At 33.1% G+C, this 11,929-nt stretch overlaps 1 protein-coding gene across 1 annotated transcript in view; it reads right to left on the bottom strand.

Moving 5' to 3' along the window:
• The window catches only part of LOC137622595 (M protein, serotype 5-like), a 30,668-nt gene extending 19,888 nt beyond the window's left edge, over positions 1–10,780 (bottom strand). Inside the window, exons 1-3 of the mRNA XM_068353200.1 lie at positions 10,709–10,780; positions 5,947–6,775; positions 5,686–5,864 (exon numbers count right to left, since the gene is read on the bottom strand). Of these exons, the coding sequence (XP_068209301.1) occupies positions 5,686–5,864; positions 5,947–6,775; positions 10,709–10,780 (1,080 nt within the window). The remainder of the gene's footprint in view (positions 1–5,685; positions 5,865–5,946; positions 6,776–10,708) is intronic.
• Positions 10,781–11,929: the final 1,149 nt, after the last annotated feature.

Below are 11,929 nucleotides of genomic sequence, written 5' to 3'. Positions count from 1 at the left end.
GGGGGAAGGAATGGGAAGAGTTGAATCTGTGAGTATGTGTGAATGTATGTATATCTAAGTATTTTGACGTCATTTTTGACGGGTCGCTTTCACTAGTTGTATGATATTTATCCTTCGAGATTTTGTTTATTTTCTAATATAAAATCATCATCATCATCATCATCTCCTCCTACGCCTATTGACGCAAAAGGCCTCTGTTAGATTTCGCCTGTCGTTTCTATCTTGATCTTTCAATTCAGTAGTTCTCCATTCATCATCTCCTACTTCATGCTTCATAGTTCTCAGTCATGTAGGCCTGGGTCTTCCAACTCTTCTAGTGTCTTGCATTCGAATGCAATGACTTTCCATAGAATTTTAAATAACTTTTTTTTTTTTATCAAGTATTTCGTCATATTTGACTCGAATGAAAGAGCAACATATTCTATAATTCCAATAAACTCTCTTTTAAATGCTTTTTTTTTTTTTCTAAACCGACGCTCAGTCACAAAATCAAAAATATTTCCGGCTCAAAACACAGGACGAAAAGAAATTTTACCCTTTTAGAGGAAATTTTTTTTTTCCCAAATTGAAATAGGGAAAGGAATATATCAGACGGACCGGCAATGGTGTTACCACAAAAATTGCCATTGGTAAACGTGGCCTAATTAAATGCGGTGGTTAACTCTTTTAATTGCCTTTTTCAGATCGCGTTTGCAATCAAATTGTTCAACGCCCATTTTTCTTTCGTCAATTTCATCCATTAATATTTTATGCAATTTATGAGACTTTTCATTAATATTCTATCAGTAATGACAATGCTAGACTCTCTCTCTCTCTCTCTCTCTCTCTCTCTCTCTCTCTCTCTCTCTCTCTCTCTCTCTCTCTCTCTCTCTCTCTTCATTGTACAGCGTTCCAGTACATATTCGGCCAAAGAATAGAGTCTTGTTGAGTGTTGTTGGAGGTATCGTCTCTAATTCTAATTCAAATATGCTTAGTAACAGTGTTATATGTATGTATATATATATATATATATATATATATATATATATATATATATATATATATATATATATATATATATATATATATATATATTATATTACCCGCGAAGATACAACCCTATTTGGAAAAGCAGGATGCTATAAGCCCAGGGGCCCCAACAGGGAAAATAGTCCAGTGAGGAAAGGAAAGAAAGGAAAATAAAATATTTTAAGAACAGCAACAACACTAAATTGATATTTCCTATATAAACTATCAAAACTTTAACAAAACAAGAGGAAGAGAAATAAGATAGAAGAGTGTGCCCGAGTGTACCCTCAAGCTAAAACTCTAACCCAAGACAGTTGAAGACCATGGTACAGAGGCTATGGCACTACTCAAGACTAAAGAACAATGGTTTGATTTTGGAGTGTCCTTGTCCTAGAAGAGCTGCTTACCATAGCTAAAGAGTCTCTTCTACCCTTACCAAGAGGAAAGTGGCCACTGAACAATTATAGTGCAGTAGTTAACCCCTTGGGTGAAGAAGAATTGCTGGGTAATCTCAGTGTTGTCAGGTGTATAAGGACAGAGGAGAATATGTAAAGAATAGGCCAGACTATTCGGTGTTTGCGTAGGTAAAAGGAAAATGAACCGTAACCAGAGAGATGGATCCAATGTAGTACTGTCTGGCCAGTCAAAGGACCACATAACTCTCTAGCTGTAGTATCTCAACGGGCGGCTGGTGCCCTGGCCAACCTACTAACTAAAGATACAAATGTTGATAAATTGAGGTAATGGAAACTTTTGACCGTTTACCTATAGTGTTTTAGACACAGGTTATATTATTTCGTTTAAGTAAGAATTTCGTTATTTTAGTGGCGATGTGAAGTAGAAATATGCCCTAAAAGTATATTTTTTTTTTTCTCTCCGAAGTTGAGTAATGGATAAACCGAAAACTCGAAACCAGAAAATGAATAAGTGATTTTTGTTTGTGATGTATTGATGGTAATTTATTGCTTCATCTATATAACATATTTTTAAAGTTGTTACGTAATATTTATTTATATATATATATATATATATATATATATATATATATATATATATATATATATATATTGATACATATATATATATATATATATATATATATATATATATATATATATATATATATATATATATATATATATATATGTAGCGTCTGATTTTTATTGGTTGATTGAAACGAGTTTGTTATATTTTGAAGATTGTGATGTTTCCATTTGGGGGAGCTAGGCTAGTTCATTTTACGCTTTGAGCATTAAGCATTACCTATGTCTATTTATCTACCAATGCACCCAATTTTGGGGGTTAGCCTGACGAGAGATTCAGCCGAGTTTGGTTGGTACTGCTCGGATGTAACAGCCCACCATCCCGCGTTATCCACCACAATGAAACTCCATCCTTCTAACCATTCATTCATATTTCTAGCATTCTCTTTTCCCCCTGGAGTATATATCCTGCTATCCCCTAGACATTTCCTTACTCCATCCATCCACCCAAACCTTGGCCTTCCTCTTGTACTTCTCCCACCAACTCTTGTATTCATCACCCTCTTCAGCAGACGGCCATTTTTCCTTCTCTCTACATGGCCAAAGCACCTCAACACATTCATATCCACTCTCGCTGCTAATTCATTTCTTACACCCGTTCCCTCCTTCACTACGTCGTTCCTAAATCTATCTATTCAAGATACACCAGCCATACTCCTCTGACACTTCTTCTCGAACACATTCAATTTCTGTTTCTCCGTCATTTTTAATCCCCAGAACTCCCTATCCATACATCACAGTTGGTACAATCACTTCTTTATACAGAACTCTCTTTATATTGATGCCTAACCCTCTATTCTTTACCACTCCCTTCACAGCCCCAACACTTTACATCCTTCATTCACTCTCTGACGTACATCTGCTTCCACTCCACCAAGTACTTAAACTGCTCTACTTCCTCAAGTAACTCTCCATTCAACATGACATTCAAACTAGCACCACCCTATCTTCTCGTGCATCTCATAACCATTCTCTTACCCACATTAATTCTCAATTTCCTTCTGTCACACGCCCTTCCAAATTCCGTCACTAATTGATACAGCTTCTCTTCTAAGTGTGCAACCAATATAGTATCATCCATAAAAAACAACTGATTTACCTCCCCTTCATGATCACTCTCATCTATCACTTTCAATCCAGTTGAGCATTCACCTCTCGCACAACTCCATCAACAAACAAATTTAACAACATTGGCGACATCACACATACCTGTCTCAGCCCCATCCTCACGGGAAACCACTCACTCACTTCAATTTCCTATCTTAACACACTTTCCTGCCCATTTATAAACTCTTCACTGCTTGCAACAACCTTCCACCAACTCCATATAACCTCATCACATTCCACATTGCTTCATTACCAACTCTATCATAAGCCATCTCCAGATCCATAAATGCAACATACACTTTACTATTTGCAAAATACATTACTTAATATAATAAATTAATCTATCTGACAGACCTCCAATGCTTTTTGATTTATCTGTTTCTTCCACCTATCTTCAGAATGGGTTTCCTGCCCCCAGTAGGCAATGTATATCACACAAATTCAACATTTTCTTTTGAGTGACTGAAATATCTCCAGGCAAAAATGGTGGCCAATTCAAATATATTTAAAACATTGTTATCCAATATGTGAATCATACTATATAAACTGTTAATATTTTTTTTTTATTTTTTGTTTTTAGTAACTAATGTGCGTGACCCATAAAAAAATACGGCTAAATATTTAGATAGCTATGCACACACACGTACATAGTTTTAACCCTTACCACAACGTTCCACTTTCCTAACTACAACGTGCTAGTTCGGGCAATTTGTGGGAGATTGTTGTTTTCCGAGTGGTTGCCGTTCAGCTTGACAGGAGAATATATATAATTATATATATATATATATATATATATATATATATATATATATATATATATATATATATATATATATGCGTGTATGTGTGTGTGTGTATATATATACATATATATATATGTGTGTATATATACATATATATACACACATATATATTGTATATATATGTATATATACATATATATACATATATATATATATATATATATATATATATATATATATATATATACATATATACACACATATATATAAATACATATACATATATATATACTTATATATATTACATATATATACATATATATACATATATATGTATATACATATATACATATGTATATGTATATATATGTATATATGCATATATATACATATACATATATATATATATATATATATATATATATATATATATATATATATATATATATATATATTTATAATCATAGGCTATATATATACATATGTATATATGTATATATATATATATATATATATATATATATATATATATATATATATATATATATATATACATACGTATATATATAAATATTTATATATACATATATATATACGTAAATATATATATATATATATATATATATATATATATATATATATATATATATATATATATATGTATATATATATATATATATATATATATATATATATATATATATATATATATATATATATATATATATATATATATATATATATATATATATATACACTCAGACAGTTTTTTTTATATTTACGTGGACTGTTATGTCATATTTGATTCAAATAAAAGAGCATCACATTCTATAATTTCACTTAACTCACTTTTCGATATTTTTTATTTTTTCCGACGCACGTTCACAAAATCGAAAATGGTTGTAGCTGAAATCACAGTCCGAAATATATTTTTTTTCATTCCATGCAAAAAACGTAATTTTTATTGTGCAAAATGAAGAAGTGGAAATAAATGAATATATCTGACTGGTCTCCAATGCTTCTATTGTATGAATTGCCCGTATAAAACTTGGTATGATTAAATTCGGTGATTAACTTTTGTAATTAAAATTTACAGATGTCTTTTTCAATAAACTTGTTTAACGCTAATTTTTTTTTGTCCGTTTTATCCATCAATGTAAAAACAATACTGTTGAGAGAAAGAGAATGTAGTGAGTCAGTGTAAAGACAAGCATCATTAGCCTAGGCAGTTAAGCCTGGTATTCTTAAACCTAAAAAAAAAAAAAAAAAAAAAAGATATGCTAGGCACTTTAGACAAGCATAATTATGCTAGGCAGTTAAGCCAAGATTAGCCTTGGCAGTTAAGCCAAGATTAGCCTTGGCAGTTAAGCCTGGCATCTTTAAACCTAAAAAAAAAAAAAAAAGAATTATAAAATAATATTCCTTTCACAAAAATAATAATACCGGTATATTCCTTTTATAACATAAACGACGTCGCTATGAAATAAAAATAGTTTTCCTTTCACAAAATAACCTAAGAATATTTTCCTTTCACAAAATAAAAATAAAATAATATTCCCTTAAAAAAAATAAAAAATATTCTTATCACTAATTTTTTTTCTATTTTTTTTTCATTTTTTTTTTTTTTTTGTTTCTGGCTTCTTAATTATTTTAGATTTTTTCCTCCTGAATTCGTTCATTATGAACCTTATTTTCGCTTGTTTCCAAAACCTGGACTACGGGACCAAGGAGGGCCCCCAAGAGAACTTGTCCCGTTTTGGTTTCTTCTTCTTTGGTTTCCTTACCAAAAGTTTCCTTGTAGGTCCTTCTCCTTCTTGTTTTTCTTCCTTCACAACGACTACTCTCTTGTCGTCTTCTGTTGCAGTTTCACACCTTTCAACGTTACCCATTCCGTCATCTTTTATAACGTTCTCCAAATCTCTCTTTTGAAGTTCCTTCTTCAGTGAACAGATGACATCCTTCGCTGCGGACAATTCTTTTTTCATTTGATCTTCTACGTTAGTCATTCGAACAATCTTACCGTTCAAATTTTTTTTCTCGTTTACCTTTGTTCTCCAGTTGTTCCCGAAGACCTTCGTTTTTCTTTGTGACTGTGAACACTGCCTCCTTTATCTCATGATTTTGTACTAGAGCTTTAGAAATCTCTCCCTGCAGCTCTTCTACTAGCCTTTGGTGTCCTTGGCTTCTTTTCTGATCATTAGCACGAGCCTCCATCAGCTCTTTTTCTAGATTGATTTTCTCTAGAGCCAATTCTTTATTAAGGAAGCTGCGTTCCTTATTGGATTTTTTGAGAACTTCATTCTCTGCCAGAAGGATTGATTTGAGCTCGTCATGAGCATCGATTTCCTTCTTGGCCTTTTCCAGTTCCTCATTCAACTGAACTATTTTCATTGTGTTTTCTTCATCCAAAGTCACTTTATCTTGAAGCTCTTGTTTCAGAGCTTCCTTCTCTCTCACAAGTGCTGATTCCATCTGATTTTGGACATCATTTTTCTCCTGAGCCATTTTCAGCTCCGCTTTCAACTCCTGGATTGATTGATAGTAATCAACAAGTTGATTTTCATGTGCTGCAATCACAGCTTGTTTATTGGCAAGTTCCTTAGCCATTGTCACATTCTTTCGCTTGAGATCTTCAATCTCGGTGTCTCCGTCAGTCTGAACTGTTACATCTGTGTTAGAGATGAGTCCAGGCTCTACCTGAACTTGTACATCTCTATTAAAGATAACACTCCCTGCGCCTCCTGGCAGCAGCAGCTGTTCCTCCTCGCTGGAAAGCAAAGGATCTTTCCTACTGATGACAGCTTCCGTCTCCTCAGAAACTCTGTCGAGTTCCTCCTGGTCCAGGACAGGCTCGAGTTCCTCACTCTTTTCCTCCTAGGCCCAGAATTTCCTCATCAGAAGACCACCTCCCAAAATGAGGCGTAGTTCTTCCAGTTCCATCAACCGGGGTTGCTGGTCCTGAAACCCGTCTTCGGAAGAGGGACCTCCAAGTAGATATTTCTTCCCGTACTCGCTGATAGCTTTCAATGCGTTGTTTGTGAACATCTTCGTTGTAAAACTCAGAATGCAGATCACTTGACTTTGATCAGGTATAATTTGAAGAAATCGAGAAAGGTCCTCGCAGAAATATCAACTCCGAGATTGAAGGAATTTTGAAGACTGAAGACGTCTTCGTTGGGTTCGAGATCGTCTCCTGAAACTGATTCCGATTATAATTTGAATGAGAGCGAGACTTCAAAGACGTCTTCCTTCGCTTTGGGAAAAATCTTCACTCGGTCTTCACCGAAATTTACTTTCTGCTCCTCAAGAAGACAAGTTTGTCTCTACTCCTAATTTTTTTTCCAAAACACGAATCTTATTCCGCCAATGAATATTCCTTTAGTAATTTCCTTTCCCCGAAGGAAATATATAGAAAGATAGATAGATAGATAGATAGATAAATAGATAGGTAAATAAATAGATAGATAGATAGATAAATAGATAGATAGATAGCATTGTATTTATAAGAAAAAGTTAGAATTCTTATGAGGTGTGAATGAAGACTCGGATGAGAACGGGATGGTGTGAAGCTCTCTGAAGACATCGTTGGGTCGGAGAAGAATCTTCTTCTGGTCTTCACCGAAGATTTATTTCTGCTCCAGCAGAAGTCTTGCGTTTTTCTGACTTCATTTTTCTTTTCCTTTTTTGAAGAGACGAATCTAATATTTCCATTGACTATTCCTTTCGTAATTTCTTTTCCCCGAAGGAAATCTTGAAAAAAATCTTACAAAAAAGAAATGAACATACATTATATATATATATATATATATATATATATATATATATATATATATATATATATATATATATATATGTATAATATATATATATATATATATATATATATATATATATATATATATATATATATATATATATATATATATATATTTTAGTATGTGTATTCATAAACATATTATATAGGCCTAGCCTACATATATTTCAGACAAATAAAGCATTTAAAATATTCCATTACTAATATATATATATATATATATATATATATATATATATATATATATATATATGTGTGTGTGTATTTATATATATATATATATATATATATATATATATATATATATATATATATATATATATATATATATATATATATATATATAGACAGATAGATAGATAGATAGATATGTACATACGTATTTATGTGTATGTACATATTATTATAAGTAACAACACACACTTACATTATATATATATATATATATATATATATATATATATATATATATATATATATACATTAGTATGTGTATTCATTAACATTTTATATAGGCCTAGCCTACAGATATTTCAGACAATTAAAGCATTTAAAATATTCCATTACTTAATCAAAGCAAATTTCGAGACGAGATTGAAAATCCAAAACGTTCCTGAAAAAAGAAAGCGTAAAAAAGCGACATTGAACCAAATGAAGAGTTTCATCTTTACTAGTTTATCATGCATTATTTTCCACTGGTGAAAAATGAACAAAGTTTGTTGGGAAATGTAGAATGTAAAGAGACAAGAAGTCGGGAGGTTGGGAACAATTTCGTCAAATCTTCAGCAAAACTTTCTCAGACACTTGACCTTTTGAGAAGAATCTTTTTATGTTGGGAGGAATTTTGCTTTATTCTTTACTCTTAACGTTTATTAAATTGGTAATATTATTATTATTATTATTATTATTATTATTATTGGTGAACGCAACCCGTGAAACATGACGGCTGACTATTGACATAGATATTTACACATAATTCATCCCTTCCCACTTCCTTCCGGTTTCCTAACTACAACACGGCAGTTGTAATTCCCGAGCGTACCTCTCGGGGTACCCCCTCTCACCTGGGTATGACTACTGATAGAAGTCTAGTAGTTATACGTCTGTCAGTACCGCTCATCGTGACCGGATGGATATATATATATATATATATATATATATATATATATATATATATATATATATATATATATATATATATATATATGACGCAAAGCGGTTGGGTTAGATTTTGCCATACGTGTCTATCTTTAGCTTTTAAATCAATACTCCGCCATTCATCGCCTTCTACTTCACGCTTTATAGTCCGCAGCCATGTAGGCCTAGGTCTTTCAACTCTCCTAGTGCCTTGCGGAACCCAGTTAAAAGTTTGGTGAACTAATTTTTCTTGTGGAAAATGCGAAGAGCATACCCAAACCATATCCATCCACCCCTCATCATGATCTCATCCACATATGGCACTCGAGTAATCTCTCTTATAGTTTCATTTCTAATCCTGTCTTGCCATTCAATTCCCAATATCCTTCTGAGGGTTCTGTTCTCAAAGCTACTAAATCTGTTGGATTTTGTTTCATTGTCATACCATGACTCGTATTCATACAGTAACACCGATCTTACTAAACTGATATATGGCCTGATTTTATATATAATTTCACGCTATTTGGTTTCCAATTTATACTTAACCTAGTCATTGTCAGATTTACTTTTTTCAATCTTTCATTAAACTCCAATACTAAAGACCCTGTTTAGCGATCATAATTCCTTAACATTTGAATGTTTCCTCTTCATTAATCCTTTTTCCTTCCATTGGTATTTCATCTTCTCTGCCTTTCTTCTATTTATCTTGAGCCCAAGCTCGTATGATATTTCACACATTTTGGTAAGTAAGCCTTGCAAATCCTGTGGTGTTCTGCTAATAAGGACAGCGTCATCAGAATACTACGTCAGCTAATTTCCTATTGGCAATCCAGTACAATCCTTATCCATCATCTCTGACTGTTCTCCACATTACAGATTCCATGAGGAGGATAAACAACATAGGTTACACCACATTCCCTTGGAGTACTCCACTGTTCACTGGAAATTCAGTTGATAGGACGCCTCTTACATTAACTTTGCACTAGCTGTGCTCATAAACAGACGTAATCAAATTTACATATTTAATATGAACTCCATAATAACACAGGACAAAATTGGCCGGTGCACACTATCAAAGGCTTTTTCATAGTTCAAAAATGGCATCTAAATGGGATTTCCATATTCTGTACATTGGTGTACCACATGTCATACAAGTGAGCAAGTCCTGAACGCGGACATGGTCCTCGTAGAGGACATACCTCCGCCAAGGTGACCTAGAGCGCCATATGTCCTAGAATCATGAATTGATGTGACTTCGACCTTCACATGACCTTGACCTTCACGTGACCTTCAAGTGACCTTGACCTTCACGTGACCTTGACCTTCACATGACCTTGGCTTCAAGTGACCTTGATCTTCAAATGTACTTGACCTTCACGTGACCTTGACCTTCAGGTGACCTTGACCTTCACGTGACCTTGACCTTCACGTGACCTTGACCTTCAAGTGACCTGCTTGACTTTTGACCTTCAAGTGATCTTTGTTCATTTGCCACTGATACTTAATATGACATTGATATAATGCACCAATATGACCTTGACCTTTGACCTTTATAAATTTGAACATCACCCATGGGTTGCGCCTGGACTAGGACTTCCCTGTTGGCTTATGCAAAAGTCAGTGCTTTATTTCTGTCTCTTGATATGGCCACTTATGTCATAGTGACACCAGTGACCCCTGTGACCTTGACCTTGGGGTGACCTTGACCAAAATTTAATCAGTTCTTCCATACACATTGGGGAACTACTTGGCCAAGTTTGAAGTGATTCCGTGTAGAAATGTGGCCTCTACGTTGTCCACAGACAGACAGACAAACAGAGAAACAAACAAACAAACAAACAAACAAACAAACAAACCGAACCGAAAACATAACCTCCTGGCGGAGGTAAAAATGAAGATTTGGTCAATAACTGGGATACCTTTGTCATTTTATTGCTTTTTATTATATAGGGGATATTATTATTATTATTATTATTATTATTATTATTATTATTATTATTATTATTATTATTATTATTATTAAATGCATTCAATTAAGAGAGTTGAGACAACAAAGTAATGAAAGGCAACAAAGAAATAAGGTATAAATTAAAATTTAAGGTAAAAATAAAACAAAGCGAAAAACAATGGCAAATGCGTTGGTAGTTCCTACAGTTAGCCCTGCGAGGTACACTGTGTGATGATATCATTTATAGATGTGAATGCAGTTAAAATTTCTGGTTGTGTGGCAGTTTGTTAAGTCAGTTTTTCAAGTGCATGTGTGTTTTGTAACATACGCAAATGCCTAAAACATTGTTTCCGGCTGTTTAGATTAAAGGGAATCTATCCCCTTCACACTTGGTTAGAACTGGAATCTGTGTTTACTCAAAATGTGTCTATGAGATCCTCCATAGCTATTTCAGAATATATATATATATATATATATATATATATATATATATATATATATATATATATATATATATATGTATTTGATTGGAATAGCAGAGCATCACAATCTATAATTTCATTCAAATCTCTTTACACTATGTTTTATTGAAGCCGACGTTCGTTCAAAAAATCAAAAAGGGTTGTAGCTAAAAACACAGTCCGAAATATATATTTTTTTCGTTTAATGTAAAAATCGTAAGTTTCGTTGTGCAAAATGAAGTAGTGAAATAAATGAATATATCCGACTGGTCTCCAATGCTTCTGTTGCATAAATTGCCTGTATAAAACTTGGTAGGATTAAATTCGGTGGTTAAATTTTGTATTTTAAATTTAAAGATTACATTTGCAATAAATCTGTTTAACGCCAATTTCTTTTGTCCGCCTTATCCATCAATGTAAAAACGATGTTGTTGAGAGAAAGAGAATGTAGTGAGTCAGTGTAAAGACGATACTGTTGAGAGAAAGGAAAATATAGTGAGGCAGTGTAAAGAAAAATGGTGTTTAGAGAATGGAAGAATGTAGTGAGGAAGTGTATAAACAATGCCGTTAAGGGAAGGAAAATGTGGTGAGTCAGTGAAGAAATAATGCGGTTGAAAGAAGGGAAAATGTATTGAAGCAGTGTAAAAATAATGCTTTTGAGAGAAGGA

This window comes from Palaemon carinicauda, chromosome 29 (assembly GCF_036898095.1).
Source record: "Palaemon carinicauda isolate YSFRI2023 chromosome 29, ASM3689809v2, whole genome shotgun sequence".
NCBI lineage: Eukaryota > Metazoa > Arthropoda > Malacostraca > Decapoda > Palaemonidae > Palaemon > Palaemon carinicauda.
Note: the sequence above shows the minus strand (reverse complement) of the source record. Positions and strands in the feature narration are given on the sequence as shown.